This window comes from Mus musculus, chromosome 8 (assembly GCF_000001635.26).
Source record: "Mus musculus strain C57BL/6J chromosome 8, GRCm38.p6 C57BL/6J".
NCBI lineage: Eukaryota > Metazoa > Chordata > Mammalia > Rodentia > Muridae > Mus > Mus musculus.
This window is the reverse complement of record NC_000074.6, coordinates 94,657,925-94,674,723: the sequence shown is the minus strand read 5'-3', so window position 1 is coordinate 94,674,723 and position 16,799 is coordinate 94,657,925. Positions and strand designations below refer to the sequence as shown.

The window sequence follows — 16,799 nt, the reverse complement described above, 5'->3', positions numbered from 1 at the left end:
CCCTCGGCAAGAGCAGCAAGGGCTCTCAGCCACTGAGCCACCTCTGCAGACCCTTCGCCCTTCCCCGGTATTTCCTCTCTGTATTTGTCCACTTCCTTCTTTCTAACCAGGCAGGCTGAGCAGCAAACCTTACTGAGTGCTTTCAGCATCTGACTGCAGCCCTGATTATAGGAGGGGCAGGAAGGGGAAGGTCACTGAGAGTTGACAGTTACAGAGAGGGCCTTTGATCTCAAAAGACCAAAGCAACAATAACCGGAGGTCAGTAGATACATTAAAATGGACAATGCACATCAAGTGATTATTCTTGCCAAACACCTCAAATTTTACTCATTTTACAAAAGTACTAAATGACACACAGCTACAGAAAAAAACACGGAGCTTAGCTTATATCCCTTAAAGTCTAATGGTCACATGGAAAGTCAGCACGGAGTCTGTTTACTATAAAAGTTAAAGTCAAAAGTACGCATTAGGGTTTGAACTGTTTTCGTCTTCTTTCTAGAGATGTGATACACATGCTTTCTGTTTGGTGGCAGTCCACCAAAGATGACAGAGGACCAGAAATCTGTGTCCTGCCCCCACCCCCACCCCCAGGCTGAGCTGGATCAGGGGAGCATCAACTTAGCAGGAGAGATTGTATGAAAACAAACAGCAGAGTCCCTACCCCCAATAACCCCCCCAGCTCACTGGCCTACACGAAGGACTGCACACAAGCATGCACAAGCACACCTCGCATGCTGTCCTGACAGAGCCGCGGTCCACTTCTAGCACACAGCCTCTTTGTTCTGGTGCCCAGCAAGGAGAACCCGTCGGAAAGCACATTCGCACTCGCAACACTCACAGCTACGAAGCACACAGCATATAATACTTTGATCTTTAAGTGGTTGATCATGGGCATTCCAAGATCATACTCACTAGGTTAGCCTGAGTTTTCATCTATAAAAATAAGTTTCTTAAAAATAATGCTTAGAGTCATAGAGAACAGTAGGGCTACATCAAGACCAGCAGGACTCACTCACTGGTAAAAGGATTGCTAATGTAAGGTCGGGAGTTCTTCTTCACTTGTGGGTAGAGGGCAGCTCTCTCGGTGGATCCCCACAGCCAATCAAGCTGTAATCGCAGGAGATTCAGAAACCAGGACAGACAGCTGGTCTGTAACTCCCTAGATCAACATGCCCAAACAAAAGCCCCATTGAGGCTGAGGCCTGAAGGGGACCCAGGTGAAAACTGGGAGAACATAGACTCACTAAAGCCTGCAGGATGAAGGGCTCACAACAGTGTGGTCTCCACACTGTTGACACACTACACTACCATGTTGCTGGAGGACAGCCCCCAGGTGAGGTGGCCAACCCGGGCCTGTGCCTGAGGAGCCACTCAGAAGCACCTGGAGCAGGGAACATGAGGGTAGCGGACTAGGGGAAGGAGTTTCTGGACAAGGGCCAGCAAGGTCAGTCGTGTTTTCCAGGACTTATCAATACTTCACATGAACAAAGGGCTGTGGCACAGAGGGTCTTTGCAGGATACACCTGTCATCATTAGCCCATGTTTCTCGGAGCCTGCTGGTCTGGTGAACTCATGTCAATCACACCGGTTGTGCGAAGGTGGGACCTAGTGCCGCAGGTTGTTCTGGGAAGCTGGCGTAGAAGATGACTTACACAGAGAAGTCACAACCAAGCCGCTGCTTAAGTCCAGTCCTCGGCCTTCCTTTTCCTACAGGAGAAACCAAGAGAACTTGAAGACACCAGGAATGGAGAAAGCTTTCCGGATTCAGGAGCATCTGGGATGGGGGGATGGTGGGGATAGCTGGAAGGTGTGTGAGGTACCAAGGAGCATACAGAGAGGGGCAAGCAGGTTTACAGCAGGCTATTGCCTCTCTCAACTATGGCCCTAGCCTTTCTTGGGGACCGAGAAATGGCTTGGTGGTTAAAAATCACCGACTGCTCTTCCAGGGGACCTGGATTTGATTCCCGCCATCCTAGCACCCGACTGTCACTAATTGCAGTCCTAGGGGATACTACCTGATCTTTTGGCCTCCATAGGCACCAGACATACACGTATGTGGTGTACAGACATACGTGCAGGCAGACACTTATACATATAAAAAATAATAAACTAAATTTAAAAAATATGACTAACTAGGAATGGGCATAGTGCCATGCTTTTAATCCAGGTTCTCAGGCAGTTGAGGCAGGAGGATGTCTGAGTTTGAGGCCAGCTTGGTTTACATAGCAAACTCTAGGGTATATAGTAACACTCTTGTCTCAATAAATGCATACATAAGTAAACAAGGTGGCTCCTTTTTCTTTTTTAAAGGAGCCTGCATGAAGTGACATAATGAGACTTCTTTTTTTGGAAGCTCTGAGCCTGTTTCATCAAAACATAGAAAGGTCCTGGCCAGAATGGAGCAGCACTACATATTCTCAAAAGCCACCAAACTAACACGAACCATTATAAGGGTTGAGGGGGACAAAAGACAGAGGAGGCAGGGCAGGTAGTTGTCTCTATAGTGCTGCCCTCTAATTTCTGTGTGGTTCCTCGAGGCTAAGTAGGGAAGCAGTCATAACTTACTGCTCTGTAGTCCAGGAACATCTCCTTGAAAGCCAGAAAATCCGTGAATGTGAGCAGCATGTCAAAGATGTCGCCAGCCACCTCATCTTTGTGGTGCCTGCAAAAGACAGAGTGATGGCGTTGTGAATGAACAGGGAGACAGACTCCCTTCAAGATGCATAGGCTAGGCATGGTGGGGTATGTCTACCAGCACCTGGGAGGTGGAGGCAGAAGGATCAGGCGTGTGACCAGCCTTGGCTATAAGAGACCCTGTCCCCCGGCCCCATCCCCCCTAAGAGTGGTTGGAGAGAGGGCTCAGTGGTTAAGAGCACTTGCTGCTCTTGCAGAGGACCCAGGGTTATTTCTTGTAGCCTGTGGACACTCAGAATTGCCTGCAACTCAGTTCTAGAGGTACTAAAGCCCTCCTCTGGCCTCTGGAGGGTCCTGTATGCACACGGTACACATGAACTCATGCAGGCTCTCACACATACACATACATTTAAAAATCTCTTAAAAAGCTGCTGGGTAGTGTACTTGGGAGGCAGAGGCAGGTGGATTTCTGAGTTCGAGGCCAGCCTAGCCTGGTCTACAGAGTGAGTTCCAGGACAGCCAGGGCTATATAGAGAAACCCTGTCTTGAAAAACAAAAAAAAAAAAAAAAAAAAGCCTTGCAAAGGCTCCCACTCCCACTCAGGACCCAGCCACCCAGTGTTCTCAGTGATGACAAGGAAGAGAGTGGGGTTTCTTCAGTCTAGGAGAGGGAAATGAGAAGCACAGACCCAGAGTCGGGCTCAACTCACTGCAGCGTGGTTGTGAAGGCCGCCATGTTGAAGCCTGGGATACGCTCCAGCAACTGCTCTTCAATGTACTTCTCTACCAGGGAGATCTGCAGGACACAGCGAAAACAGGGAGGTGTGGGTCCTCTGGCCACTACCTGAGACCCTGTGTGTGGGCGCGTGTGCGTGCGCGCGCCTGCACACCTGCACACACATAAGCCCTGAGTGCAGACAGCGGCAGAGACCAGAAGAGGGTGTCAGATCCTCTGGAATTAGAGTTACAGGTAATTGTGAGCCACCGCTGCTCTGCAGTCCTCTGGGAGCCATCTGTCCAGCCCTATGCTTTTTATATTACTTATCACTACTGGGTACATGATGTACGTGAGTGGGCATGTATGTGCTACAGTGTGCATGTGGACATCCAAGGACAACTCCTATGGAACCAGCTCTCTCCCTTGTCTTTACGTTTTACCCACTGGCTGCTTTGCTGGCCCTGTTCTTTCACAGCAGATACATGGAAGGTATCACAGCCGAGGGCAAGAGCATGCTGAAGGCAAACTTGTTTTAAACCAGAAGTTGCAGGCTCACCAACTACTTCATGAAAACCCTTTAGGAATAGCTCCAAGATCTGGCAAGAGAGAAATGATCTAAACCAGATTCTAATCAGCAACCCCCCCGGCCGTGCTGGCATATATAAAAAGTAAACTAGCGCCAACTTTTTTTTTAATTAAAAAAATAATCTTGCTTAAACTAACTTGAAATGTACTAGGTAGCTCAGGCAGGCTTCTAACTTGAAGCCATCCTCCTGCCTCAGCCTCTTGAGTGGCAGGTGGCTGCAGGTGCCACCATGCTTTATAACATTTTTTTTGATTCTAATTTAAACTTTTTAATAGTATATATTAATTATGCATAACGGATCTAAGTTCAGATTTCAAAGAAATCTTAATTTTCCTGGTAGGAGAAACAGATCTACTTACATATTCATTAAAAATGGGTGTATAGGTGAGTTTATTCTCTTCTGTGTCTTCAAATTCCTGGTAGTACTTGTCCATGAAGTTTCTCTGCAATAACTGGAACTCATCATCTGATACAATTTAGTAAATGTATTTGCAATTTAGTAAAATTTAAAATTTAGTAAAATATACCTAAAATTTAAAATGTTAACCTTTTAAAGTAAGCACTTGCCAGGCTTATAAGTCCTTGCGACTGTTTCATTTTTAGCTTTTGGGATAGGATTTCCATAAATACATATTCTTGGCTGACCTGGAATTGTAGACCAGGCTGGCCTTGGACTTGTAGCCATCCTTCCGACTCTGAGTGCTGGGGTTACAGCTACCCACCACAGCAGGCAGTGCTGGTGCACAGCTTTAACCCAGCACTCAGGAGGCAGAGGCAGGGGGACCTGAGTATGAAGCTGGTCTGGTCTACAGAGCAAAAACCAGGTAGACAGGGCTACATAGAGAAAACTTGTTTCAAACAAAACAAAAAAAAGGGCAAACCACACACACACACACACACACACACACACACACAGAGAGAGAGAGAGAGAGAGAGAGAGAGAGAGAGAGAGAGAGAGAGAGAACACACGCGAGCGCTCGATCGAAGGCCAGGGAGAGCCATACCGATACACTAATTGCCCATGAAGAGCTATCTGGTATTTCTCCTTAACATGCTTTTTAAATTACATTTTCATTTACTCATTTTTTTCTTTTGTTTTTCGAGACAGGGTTTCTCTGTGTAGCCCTGGATGTCCTGGAACTCACTCTGTAGACCACGCTGGCCTCGAACTCAGAAATCCACCTGCCTCTGCCACGCCCCACCTGCAATCCTAGTTCTTGGAGCCTGAGGCAAGAAGACAGGAAGATCAAGGCTTGCCTGGATGTTAGACCCTAAAAACAAAACTCTTAACACCAAACCAACCAATAAAACAATGCATCAAGAATATAAAGCGGCCGGGCAGTGGTGGCGCACGCCTTTAATCCCAGTATTTGGGAGGCAGAGGCAGGCGGATTCCTGAGTTCAAGACCAGCCTGCTCTACAGAGTTCCAGGACAGCCAGGGCTACGCAGAGAAACCCTGTCTCAAAAAACAATATCAAGGGGGCTAGAAAGATGACTCAGTGGTTAAGAGCACTGATTGCTCTTCCAGAGGTCCTAAATTCAGTTCCCAGCAACCACATGGTGGCTCACAACCATCTTTAATGGGATCCAATGCCCTCTTCTGGTCTGTCTAAAGACAGTGACAGTGTACTCATATACATGAAATAAGTAAATAAATCTTAAAAAAACCCAAAACAAAACAATATCAAAAACAACCCAAAAACTAAAAAACAACATTGTGCTGGCTGGTTTTGTGTGTCAACTTGACACAAGCTGGAGTTATCACAGAGAAAGGAGCCTCCCTCGGGGAAATGCCTCCATGAGATCCAGCTGTAAGGCATTTTCTCAATTAGTGATCAAGGGGGAGGGCCCAGCCCATTGTGGGTGGTGCCATCCCTGGCTGGTAGTCCTGGGTTCTATAAGAAAGCAAACTGAGCAAGCCAGGGGAAGCAAGCCGATAAGTAGCACCCTCCATGGCCTCTGCATCAGCTCTTGCCTCCAAGTTCCTGCCCTGTGTGAGTTCCTGTCCTGACTTCCTTTGGTGATGAACAGCAATGTGGAAATGAAGGTGAATAAACCCTTTCCTCCCCAACTTGCTTCTTAGTCATGATGCTTTTGTGCAGGAATACAAACCCTAAGGCAAACAACAAAAGAAAATGAAGAGATCCAATGAGATCTGACACCCAGTTTCCTGCATGGACAAGTGCTGTAGAGGGTTAGGGTTTATGTTCTGTTCTATAGCATGAAAATGTTAAAGCTCAAAACGATATAACAACCAAAAATTTTCTTATTGCCTGTGTGAAATAAAATTGGTCAATATCACCTGAAGCCTGGCCAAGAGCTCTGTCCTATCTGCCAGTTAACTGGTTTCCTAAATTGGTCTCCTCTGAAACCTTCAATCAATGGCCATTAATTAAAAGGCATGAGAGCTTAGAGGGCAGAGCCAGGACCTGAACTCTCCTATCTTCTTGCCTCTACCCACCTGTGCTGAGACTATAGAGGTGTGCCACATACTAGGTTTTGGGTTCTTTCTTCTTTAAATTATAATTTTACTTATTTTGTTTTCAAGTAGGCGCATGCCTGCTACAGCCTGTGTATGGAAGTCTGAAGACAACTTTAGGGAGCCAGTACCACCTTGTGGACCCTGGGGATTAAACTAAGGTTGTCAGGCTTGTGGGCGAGTGCCACTACCCACACTAAGCCATCTTGCTGACCCACAGATTGTTTATAAAGACAACAAAACTCAGTATGGCTTGCTTACTATTACATTGTGCGGTGTGTTAAAATTTCAGTGTTTTGTGTTTTGAAAATCAACTCTTCACATTTATTTCTCTGCATGCCCTTATAAGCAGAGGTTTGGGGTGTTGAGATGGCTTGGGGGCTGAAGGCACTGCTGTGTAAGACGGGTGACCCGAGATCAACCCTCAGAACTCACATGAAGGTGGAAGGAGAGAACCAACTCCACAAAGTTGTCCTCTGAGCTCCACATAGCCATAGTCTCCTGGCAACAACCCCACCCACGATCCATCACATATGTAAATGAATACATTAAAAAATTGTTGTAAAGCAAGGGTCTACTTGATTTAAATCAAGGAATTGACCATAGGAACTAGAGGGGCACAAGTCACTTAGTAGTGTCGAAACTTACCCATAATAATGTCCTCTAAACATCCAACCACAGCATCAAATTCTGCATCAGAGGCGGAGGAGCTGAAAAAACACATCAGGATTAGGTGCCGGTCCAAATAATTATTTTTCGAGCTGAACTTGTGTTTTCTGTGGGTAAGGGCATTGAACCCAAGGCCTTGCACACACCAGGCAATCACAACAAAGCCCACTAGCATTTTTTAAAATGTAAGATTCCCAACGTGCATAAAAATAATAGCAAGATGATCCTCCCATCACTCAGTTTCACCAATCAAGGATTATTGTCTAGTACAGAAATTACAAACACAGGAAAACACTCGTGACGAAAACCGGTATGACAATCACAAAAGCAGCCAACAATTTGGGTAGCTGAGGCTGGTGCGGCACAACTTCATACTTCCGCGTTTATTACCCGCAGGATTTACTCACCGCATCCTGGCTCTTAACGCCACACCTATCTGCTGGTGAATGTGACCGCACGCGGGAGTGGCACCGGCCTAGGGGGTAACTGGTCAGGAGTGGCTTTAGACAGGCGGTGAGGCCGCCGCCAGCCTGGGCAGCTCAAGGCCTCTGGGTTTTTGCTGACGGCCACGATTGAGGCCAGAGGATTGTGATGGAAGCGCTGGTTATCTGTGACATATGCCCGTGGTGGCCACGGGAAGAAAACGCCCCGCTAGAGCGGAGCCTCGACCGGCCAGCCCGCAACCCAGAGGACGTCCGCAGGCCGAGGTCGAGCAGACCCTGGCCGCTTCACTTACAAGGACAGCGCGAAGCTCTCTTCTTCTAGGGCGTCCATCGTAGGGGCGCCGCAGTCACCGGCCCGGGCCCGGGGCCCTGCCGCTTCCTACCGCGCCCGCCGCCGGGCCGGGATCCTCTCTGACCCGCGCGGCCTCAACTGCATCAAGGGCCCGCAGAAGGCCGCACCCACGCCCCGCCCGGCGATCGCGCGAGGACGGGGCTGCGGCTCCTGGCTGGGCCCAGCGCCCGCCGGCCTCTCGCGGGGCTACCCCGCCGGTGTGTTAGGGCAGACGGAGCTCGCAGCCCCGCCTCCTGTCACTATGGTTACCCGCGGTTCCAGCAGCCAATCACAGCCTCAGGTTCCCGGTCTCACGCAGAAGACTGCAAAAAATGGTGGCAGTAGACTTTTTTTTTTTTTTTCTGGATGAAAGAATTGGAGCCAAGAGCCTCGGTTTCTTCATTTTCAATTTAGGAATTGTAAAGATCAGGTAGTTGAAACCGTGTTTTAAGAGCGCTAGAAATAGCCAAATTGCTCGAAAGCCACTCTCATAGTTTGTCCTAGATAATGCAGACGTCTGATTTACTAGAGAGTTACTTCTTGGAAGTATGGAAGGGTCCACGGCATTAAGTGGATGACTTGTAACTTAATTTGTGATCTTCAAATCAAAAGCAGTGCGTTGTGGCATGCGTCTGTAGTCCCAGCACTTGGAAGGTGGAGGTTTAAGGCATTCAAGACCTGCTCAGCTACATAGTGAGTTTGCTGCCAGCTTACTCGCACCAAACCCGTAAACAATTATTAGGCAGTAAGTGGTTCCTTGGGTAATTATGCAGCACAAAAATGTTGACAACCACTGAGAGAGATGTAATCAGAAATTGAATAACTGCTTTGGAGAAAGTCCCCTCTAAAACTGCCACACCATGAAGAAAGGTTTCCTGGGATCGCCCCCCCCCCCCGCCCCCTTTTTAAGCATGCCTCTTTGGTGGTCTGATACCTTTTAGCCAAATGTGTAGTACATAACTAGAAAATTTATGGTATGAATTAGGGTTACGTGGCCAATCTGAATCATTTTGGAATGGACATAAAATGTGTATCCATGGATCTATCTTAACAGCATCAGGAACCAAGATGATTTCAAAGACACTGGAAGATCAGAGTATCCTGGTCAAGCTGAAGACAGGCGTGCTGGTAGGTTTTTTGTCAGCTTGACCTGAGTGACCTGGAAAGAAGTTGATTTTGTGTGTGTCTGTCTTTTTTCATCAAGACAGGGTTTCTCTGTGTTGCCCTGGCTGTCCTGGAACTCACTCTGTAGATCAAGCTGGCCTTGAACTCGAGACTCACCTGCCTCTGCCTTCCAAGCACTTGGATTAAAGGCCATGTGCCATCACCTCCTGGTTTTGAATGTGGATTATTTTAATGACTGAGGGAAGGCCCAGTCCTCTGTGGGTGGTGCCATATCTGGGCAGGTGTAGGATCTATGTAAGGAAGCTCAGCATGCTATGGAGAACAAACCAGTTAACAGCATTTCTTTATCTACTTCAGTTCCTGCCTTCAGGTTCCTATCTCAACTTCCCTCAGTTATGGACTGTTGCATGGAAGTGGAAACAAAATAAACCCTTTCTTCTCACAAATTGGTTTTGATTAGTGTTTTGTCACAGCTCTGATAAGCAAACTAGGACAAGCATCTAAAAATTCTGTTCCATTGAGCACTGGTAAGACAGCTCAGAGCAGACAACTAAGATCCTATTAGATCCTTTTTCTATATCCTATTTACTTTTGAATACATACATGAACTGCCTGCTGATTCCAAATCATGGATCCACGGAGAAAAGGAATGAAAAATTTGTCTCCACTAGTTACCTATTGCTCTTTACAACTCCTCTCTCAAGAAACCTAGTGAACTAAAACATTTCATTTACTTATTAATCTGCATTTTGGGAAGGTCTTGGCAAGGATATCTTTTTTCCATTTGGTTGCACTGGAGCTTGAGATGACTTTCACAGAGCTCAGGTGGGTGGCAATTTAGTGGTGGCTCACAGCTGGGAGTTGGTGAGGATTGTGGTGGTGGTGGGGTAGTGGCTTGGGGAAGGGTGTCAGTCCCTCTCCATACAGGCTTTCTGGAGGTGTTTGGGTTTTCTCACACAACAGCAATTGGACTCGAGCAAGTATTCCTGTCAGGCATGATGAAGTACACCTTTAATCCCAGCACTTGGGAGGCAGAGGCAGGTAGGTATGTTTGAGGTCAGTCTGGTCTACAAAGGGAGCTCTAGACCAGCCAGGACTATGAGAGACCCCGTCAAAACAAACAAACAAAAATAATAAAAAATAGCACCCCCTCCCCAATATTCCGACAGATAGGGAGCAGAACCTTCAGGTAAGATACTCTACATATAAAATAAAATCTGGGGAAAAAAAAGAGGCTGAAGAAATGGCTCATAGGTTGACAACTTCATGTTTTTCTTGAGTTCAGTCCCCAGCAACACCCTTATCAGGCAGCTCTAGCTCTAATTCAATGCCCTCTTCTCTAAAAAAGAAAAAAAGCTGGGGAGGGTGACACATGCCTTTAATTTCAGCACTGGGGAGGTAGAAGCAGGAGGATCTCTATTAGTTCGAGGCCTGTCAGGGTTAAATAGTGAGACACTGTCTAAAGACAAACCAACAGCAAAAAAATCCTGCTTTTTTTCCTTTAAGTTTAAAAAAATCTTACATTTTGCATGTATGAGTTTACATGCACAAGGCAGTGCACGGTGCTTGAGGACCAGGACAGCTTGTAGGAGTTGGTTCTCTTTCTACAGTATGGATAGCAGGGATCAAACTCAAGCCGTTAGGCTTGGTGGCAAATAACCTTTGCCTGCTGAGTATCTTTTTTTTTTGTTTTTTTGTTTTCCGAGACAGGGTTTCTCTGTATAGCCCTGGCTGTCCTGGAACTCACTTTGTAGACCAGGCTGGCCTCAAACTCAGAAATCTGCCTGTCTCTGCCTCCCGAGTGTTGGGATTAAAGGTGTGCGCCACCACCACCCGGCACCTGCTGAGTATCTTACCAGCACTTTTTTCATTGAAAAAAAAAAACTTTAAAAAATTATTCTATGAGTATAGATGTTTTGCTTGCATGTATACCTCTGCATCATGTGTATGCCTGTTGCCTGAGGAGACCAGAAGAGGGTGTTGGATAACCTGGAGTTGGAGTTACAGACGGCTGTGAGACACAATGTGGGTGCAGGGGATTAAAGCTGAATCCTCTAGGAGAACACCATTGCTTTTTATTGCTGATCCATCTCTCCAGCCCCAGTTTTTCATTTTTTGGGGGGGCACAGGATCTTGAACTCTGTAGCTCAGGTGAGCCTGGAACTCACAATGTAACCCAGCTGTCCTCAAATGCATAACAAATCTCCTGCCCCCAGAATGCTGGGATTCTAGGCACAAACCACCATAACTAGCTACATTAAAACTATTTCTGTTGGGCCTAGTGGCACATGCCTTTAGTCTCAGCACTTGGGAGGTAGAGGCAGTCAGATCTCATGAGTTTGAGACCAGCCTGGTCTGCATATCAAGTTTTAGCAAAGCTAGAGCTACATAGTGAGACTGACAAACAAAAAACTAAATAGGGCTGGAGAGATGGCTCAGTGGGTAAGAGAACTGACTGCTCTTCCAGAGGTCCTGAGTTCAAATTCCAGCAACCACATGGTGGCTCACAACCATCCCTAATGAGATCTGATGCCCTCTTCTGGTGTGTCTAAAGACAGCTACAGTGTACTTACATATAATAAATAAATAAATTTTTAAACAAACAAAATAAAACAAAACAAACCCCCCAAAACCTATTTCTGTTCAGTGTGGTGGTCCATAGCTTTAATTCTAGCACTGGGTGGCAGAGGGATCTCTGTGAGTTCCATGCCAGTCTGGTCTACATAGCCAGTTCCAGGACAGGCCAATAGGAACTTCACAGTGACACCCTGCCTCAAAAACAAAAATCAACAAAAGAAACACATAATTTCCTAAGTGAATAGGCAATTGTATAAGATAGAGAGTGGACAGCCTTGGAAAGAGCTGGTTTTCAAGGATACAAATTCAAGATGGTTAAAATCATAAAAATCATTTCTTATTGCAGTAGTTATTTCCGTCCCTGTGGCTCAATCATTATTTTCTGGAACTGCAAATAGCTCTGTGATTTTTTTTCTTGCTTTATATTATTCAAAAGATGGAAAGAAAGAAAGAAAGAAAGAAAGAAGGAAAGGAAGGAAGAAAGAAAGGAAAAGAAAAGAAAAGAGAAAAGAAAAGAAAAGAAAAGAAAAGAAAAGAAAAGAAAAGAAAAGAAAAAGAAAAAGAAAGAAGATAGCAGGAGAGATGGCTCGGCAGCCTGGTTGATCTTCTACAGGACCTGGGTTCAATTCCCAGCACTCGTGCAGCAGTTTACAACTGTCTTTAACAGTAGTTCCAGGGCATCTCACACAGACATATGCAGGCAAAACACCAATACACATAAAAATAAATTAAAAAAGAAAAATATTTTAAGTTGGGCAGTGGTGGTGGTGCACGCCTTTAATCCTAGCACTTGAGAGGCAGGTACAGGCAGGTCTCTGAGTTCAAGGCCAGCCTGGTCTACAAAGTGAGTTCCAGGACAGCCAGGGCCACACAGAGAAACCTTGTCTCAAAATACTACAACCAACCAACCAACCAACCAACCAACCAACCAACCAACCAACCAACCAACCAACCAACACCAAACCCCAATTTACTATTTTTCTGGCTGAAACTCTAAAACTTCCCCTAACAAATCGCTGGGGAAATGCTGAAACTTATTTGTTTTTTTTCCCTCTGATAGCAATGCACTGACTGTAAAAATATACATACATACATACATACATAAAAAAGTCTAGTTTTCTTGCAAAGCAGTTATATTCGGCAGAGTGGCTCCACTGTGTCTCCATGCAGCTTGCCACCTTCTCTACATGCAGTCTGCTTCCTTTTAAAGCTTCAAGATGAATTTGCTTCCACCCTGAATGTTTTAATGAGTTTACTGCTGAAGCTGTTTAATAGTCCCCAAGTTAAAAAAAAAAAAAAAAAAGAAAAGGAAAAGCAGGACACCTTAGGAACAAAGTTCAAGGGGAGACTTCTAGAAAGCTGGCACTTTCCTTCCTGCAGTCATTTGCCTCCTGTTAGGTTTTCTGACTCCAGAGCTATTCTTTTATTCTCCAAAAAGAGGGCAGAGTCATCCTCTAAGAACACTATCCAGGCACTTCCAAGGTTCATAAACACCTTCTTGCCTTTTTCTACTGTATTTAGGAGGAAATACAAGCTCCTTACCTGGGCTTCATGAGGAGTCCCTGACCTCCAGGCAGCAGAGCAAGCTCCTCTCACCATATCGTCCTGAACCAGCTTTCTTCCTTAGTGAGGACCTCTGTCCACAGCACTATACCCACCTAGGCACCCAGTACTAGTAACCTTTCTTCAGTCCCTTCTGTCCGGTACGACCTTATGTCTCCCTTAGTTTTCTTCTGACAACTTCCCCTACCTATACGTTAGCCAAATATCTAAAGTAGTTCTGCCTAATTCTCTCCATAACTCTATGCTTATGTTCATGGCAGCATATTCTTTTCCTTCATGGCATTAGCAAATTGTCACAGTACATAGAAATTACACCGCTTCTTCCTGCTGCTACTCCATAAGCAGGTGTCTGACATGTCACACAGGCAAGTGCCAGTACCTATTATAGCTGCTCAGTGAAGAGCTGCTAGATGGACATGTAATTAAACAAGATCTCTTTGTAGTTCTGGGTGGCTTGGAGCTCTGTGGTTGGCCTGCTTCTGCCTCCCTGGTGCTGGGACTAAAGGCATGTTGGGGATTGGTTCTAATGCTCTGAATTAACTCGGCCCCCAAAATCAGGAAATCTGCATGCCCAAATGCTGAAGGACCTTGTCCCCCAATTGTTTTTGATCGAGAGTCAATGGCTGGGCAGGTAGACTGAGGCAGGATCTTTAGATTTGTACAGGCTAGGAACTGGGAGAAAGGAAGGAGAGAGATCACCATGTCTCGGAGGGAGACAGATCAGATTTAGAGCTGAAGAAAATTCCTCCAAGTTGTAGGTAGAAAGGGAAAGCAGCACTATGGGAGGGACTGCTCAGAAGGTAACAGGGCAGCAAAGATAAAGATTTAGATGGTGTTGAACCAGTAGTACTGGAGGGAAATGTATGCTAGCTGGGCAGAGGATTAGAACTGCCTAGCCGTGTGTGTGTGTGTGTGTGTGTGTGTCTTTCTTTTGAGAATCAAGATAGCTCTTGAGCGGGTGCACACATGTGACCCATCGGGAACACAAAGCTGTATAGCTAATTTGCTGCTATATACCATACCTAGTTAAACTTTAACTTTTTCTTTGAGGTGCCAGGAAAGGAACACAAGGCCTTGAGCATGCCAGACAGTACTCTACCACTGAGCTAAAGATCCAGTGCTATATACCCCGGACTATTCTGGAATTCACTATGTAGTAACCTAGGCTGGCTGAAAATGCATTCATATAAATCTTCCAGTCTCAGCCTTCTGAGTGCTGGTATTGCAGGCCCGACTTCTCTCCCTTCCTTCTTATACTTGATTCTCTCCACCCTGAGGAGTAGGAGCTTTAGCAGAAGACACCAATGAGAGCTGTGAAATCTTAAGAGTAAAAAATGCAACAGATATTTTATTCTTCAATGCAAATTACTGCATTCGCCACAAGCTGAAAGAACACATAACTATATCTATATATACTTATATGTATATATATATATATATTTGGATTTATGGAAGACCAGAGAGACACAAGGAAACCCCAGCACCCCAACACATACAGCCAGGAAGGAGATCGCCTCCGTTGTAGGACCGGTTTAATGAACCACAAACAAGAAAGAAGGAAAGGAAGGAAATAGGATGTGCAGTGAGTTTAACACACTGTAAAACTCAGAAGACATCTACTGTTCAAGTATAAACTCAGTAAGTAAGGACTTGGCATAAATTGAAAGGCAGTTGCTGAGGTACACCATTATGAAATAAGTCTTAAAAATTTACAATTCTACCTTCCAATTTTTTTTTTTTTTTTTGTGAGAAAAAAGTGGACTCTTGAAGGCCTTCACCAGAGACCCTGAGAGGGATATAAAACACTTTTGATGAAGACAGAGTCAACAATTCATGATTGAACTTGCTATTCAAAAACATGTATTTATTTGAAACAACAGAATATGTGTTCCCAGGCTGTCTTCTAGAGATTACTAATTGAAGAGTTTCAAAGTATATTACTTCCCAAAACAATACTGATTAAAAAATTTTTAAAAACAAAACAAAACAAAAAAACCTGATTTGATGGTACCTCAAAGATACACTAACTACCAATTTTCTCCAGTCTAACATTGCAATTGGTTTAAGAGTTCCTCCTGCATTGGTAAAACATTTTCCTCACAAAACATGGGTACTGAAACTGGATAGAAACACCATGGATGAAAATACCACCAATTTTCTGTAGTTTAAAAAAACTAGAATGCTCTTTGGAATCACTGAAATATAAAAAAAAACTGGGTTTTGTTGTTATTCTTTCCCTACAGTCTGTGCACCTTCTTTCAGGATCTTCGTGCTGTTTGTAGTAATGACCTGTGTGATCTAAGCGACGCTACGTTTATAGATTCAAGTCTTGCAGTGCAATATCCAAGCTTAACACACCTGGGTTCTCTGACCAGTGATACTTAACCCAGACACGCTGTCAATTACTTCTCCAAAATGACTTCACTCCAAAATAAAAACTGTAGACTAAGACACAAAACACTTTGTGTTAAACAATCAAATAAACCCAACATGAAGAATTCTGGCGTGGTTTCAGTATTCAGGAGACCCTTGCCACCTGTTATTTTTCATGGAAGTACCACAGGCCCACCTGCTGACATTCAGCCTTCCTTGGCCTCAAAAGGAATTCAGGGATGGCAAGTTGGATTAGACTAAGAGAATTTGTCTTTGATAAACTACCAATTTTAGCATAAAATCTGGCCATGGCTATAAGTTTCAATGTGCGTACAACTGGTTAGAGATGTTTGTGGTTTTTTTTTTCTTTTTGAACATTGGCTGGAATTGAGTAGAAATAGGTCCATGATATCTCTTCACATGTGTCATGAAATATGAGAAATCTGTCTGATTCTAGACACTATTTCTTTACGACACAATGGGCAGGTCTCCAGTTGCAAGGCACAATCCATGCACAGGTCGCTGAGGAAAAAGATATAAATGCCAGTTAAATTAATGCTTTAAAGGACAAATTCTACCTGCTAGCTAAATCCAAAATGTTAACAAGTATATTGGGGAAAGGGTAAATATTATATATACATGGTTTGGAAAAATCACATTAAAAAAGTTAAATAAAAATTAAATTTCTCTTCCCATTTTTATCTTTAATCCTCCTCCTCTGTAGGCTAAAGAAGTTGTTTATAGTTCACTAAAGTCTATATGTACATATTATACTCACACACATGAATGTGTATGTATTTTGGATGTTCAGGGATGTATGCTATTTTTTTCCTCTATCAACTTGTCATTTATCCTAGAGATATTTACTAAATACATCTTATATCACAGATGTGACACAAGGCCTATATTGCATATTAGATTTTCAGTTTTTTAAAATGTTATGTGCATGAGTGTTTGATCTATGCATATGTGTACCATGTGCAGTGCCTGCAGTGGCCAGAAGAAGGCACTGGATCCCCTGGAACAATTACATATGGTTCTGAGCTTCCATGTGGGTGCTGGAAATTGAACCAGTATTCTTAATTGCTGATTCATCTCTCCAGACCTCCTAGCTTTTTAATAGAAGCATGACATACTCCTTGGCATGCATTCTTACGTTTCTGTCAGTTTTCTAAGCCAGTATAAAAAGGACGGCAGTGATGGCACAATGCCTTTAAATCCCAGCACTTGGGAGGCAGAGGCAGGTGGATTTCTGAGCTCGAGGCCAGCCTGGTCTACAGAGTGAGTTCCAGGACAGCCAG

General features: G+C 44.6%; 2 protein-coding genes across 4 annotated transcripts in view; both read right to left on the bottom strand.

Annotated features, from left to right (window-relative positions):
* Positions 1–266: 266 nt before the first annotated feature.
* Positions 267–8,124, bottom strand: Arl2bp (ADP-ribosylation factor-like 2 binding protein). Of its 2 annotated transcripts, none has more exons than NM_024191.2 (6): positions 7,823–8,124; positions 7,066–7,127; positions 4,297–4,403; positions 3,344–3,429; positions 2,566–2,662; positions 267–1,707 (listed from the first exon to the last, which is right to left on the bottom strand). In NM_024191.2, exons 1-6 carry the CDS (start codon positions 7,858–7,860, stop codon positions 1,606–1,608), a joined length of 492 nt encoding a protein of 163 aa, NP_077153.1. In that variant the 5' UTR covers positions 7,861–8,124; the 3' UTR covers positions 267–1,605. The 2 variants fall into 2 exon arrangements, with proteins under 2 accessions (NP_077153.1, NP_077231.1); NM_024269.4 differs by lacking the exon at positions 7,823–8,124 and adding an exon at positions 7,494–7,633.
* A 6,323-nt stretch (positions 8,125–14,447) lies between these two features.
* The window catches only part of Rspry1 (ring finger and SPRY domain containing 1), a 58,336-nt gene continuing 55,984 nt past the window's right edge, over positions 14,448–16,799 (bottom strand). Inside the window, exon 15 of one of the 2 annotated variants that reach the window (NM_026274.4) lies at positions 14,448–16,020. In NM_026274.4, coding sequence (NP_080550.3) covers positions 15,924–16,020 — 97 coding nt within the window. In that variant the 3' untranslated portion in view covers positions 14,448–15,923. The remainder of the gene's footprint in view (positions 16,021–16,799) is intronic. The other variant, NM_001359093.1, reaches the window with a different exon arrangement.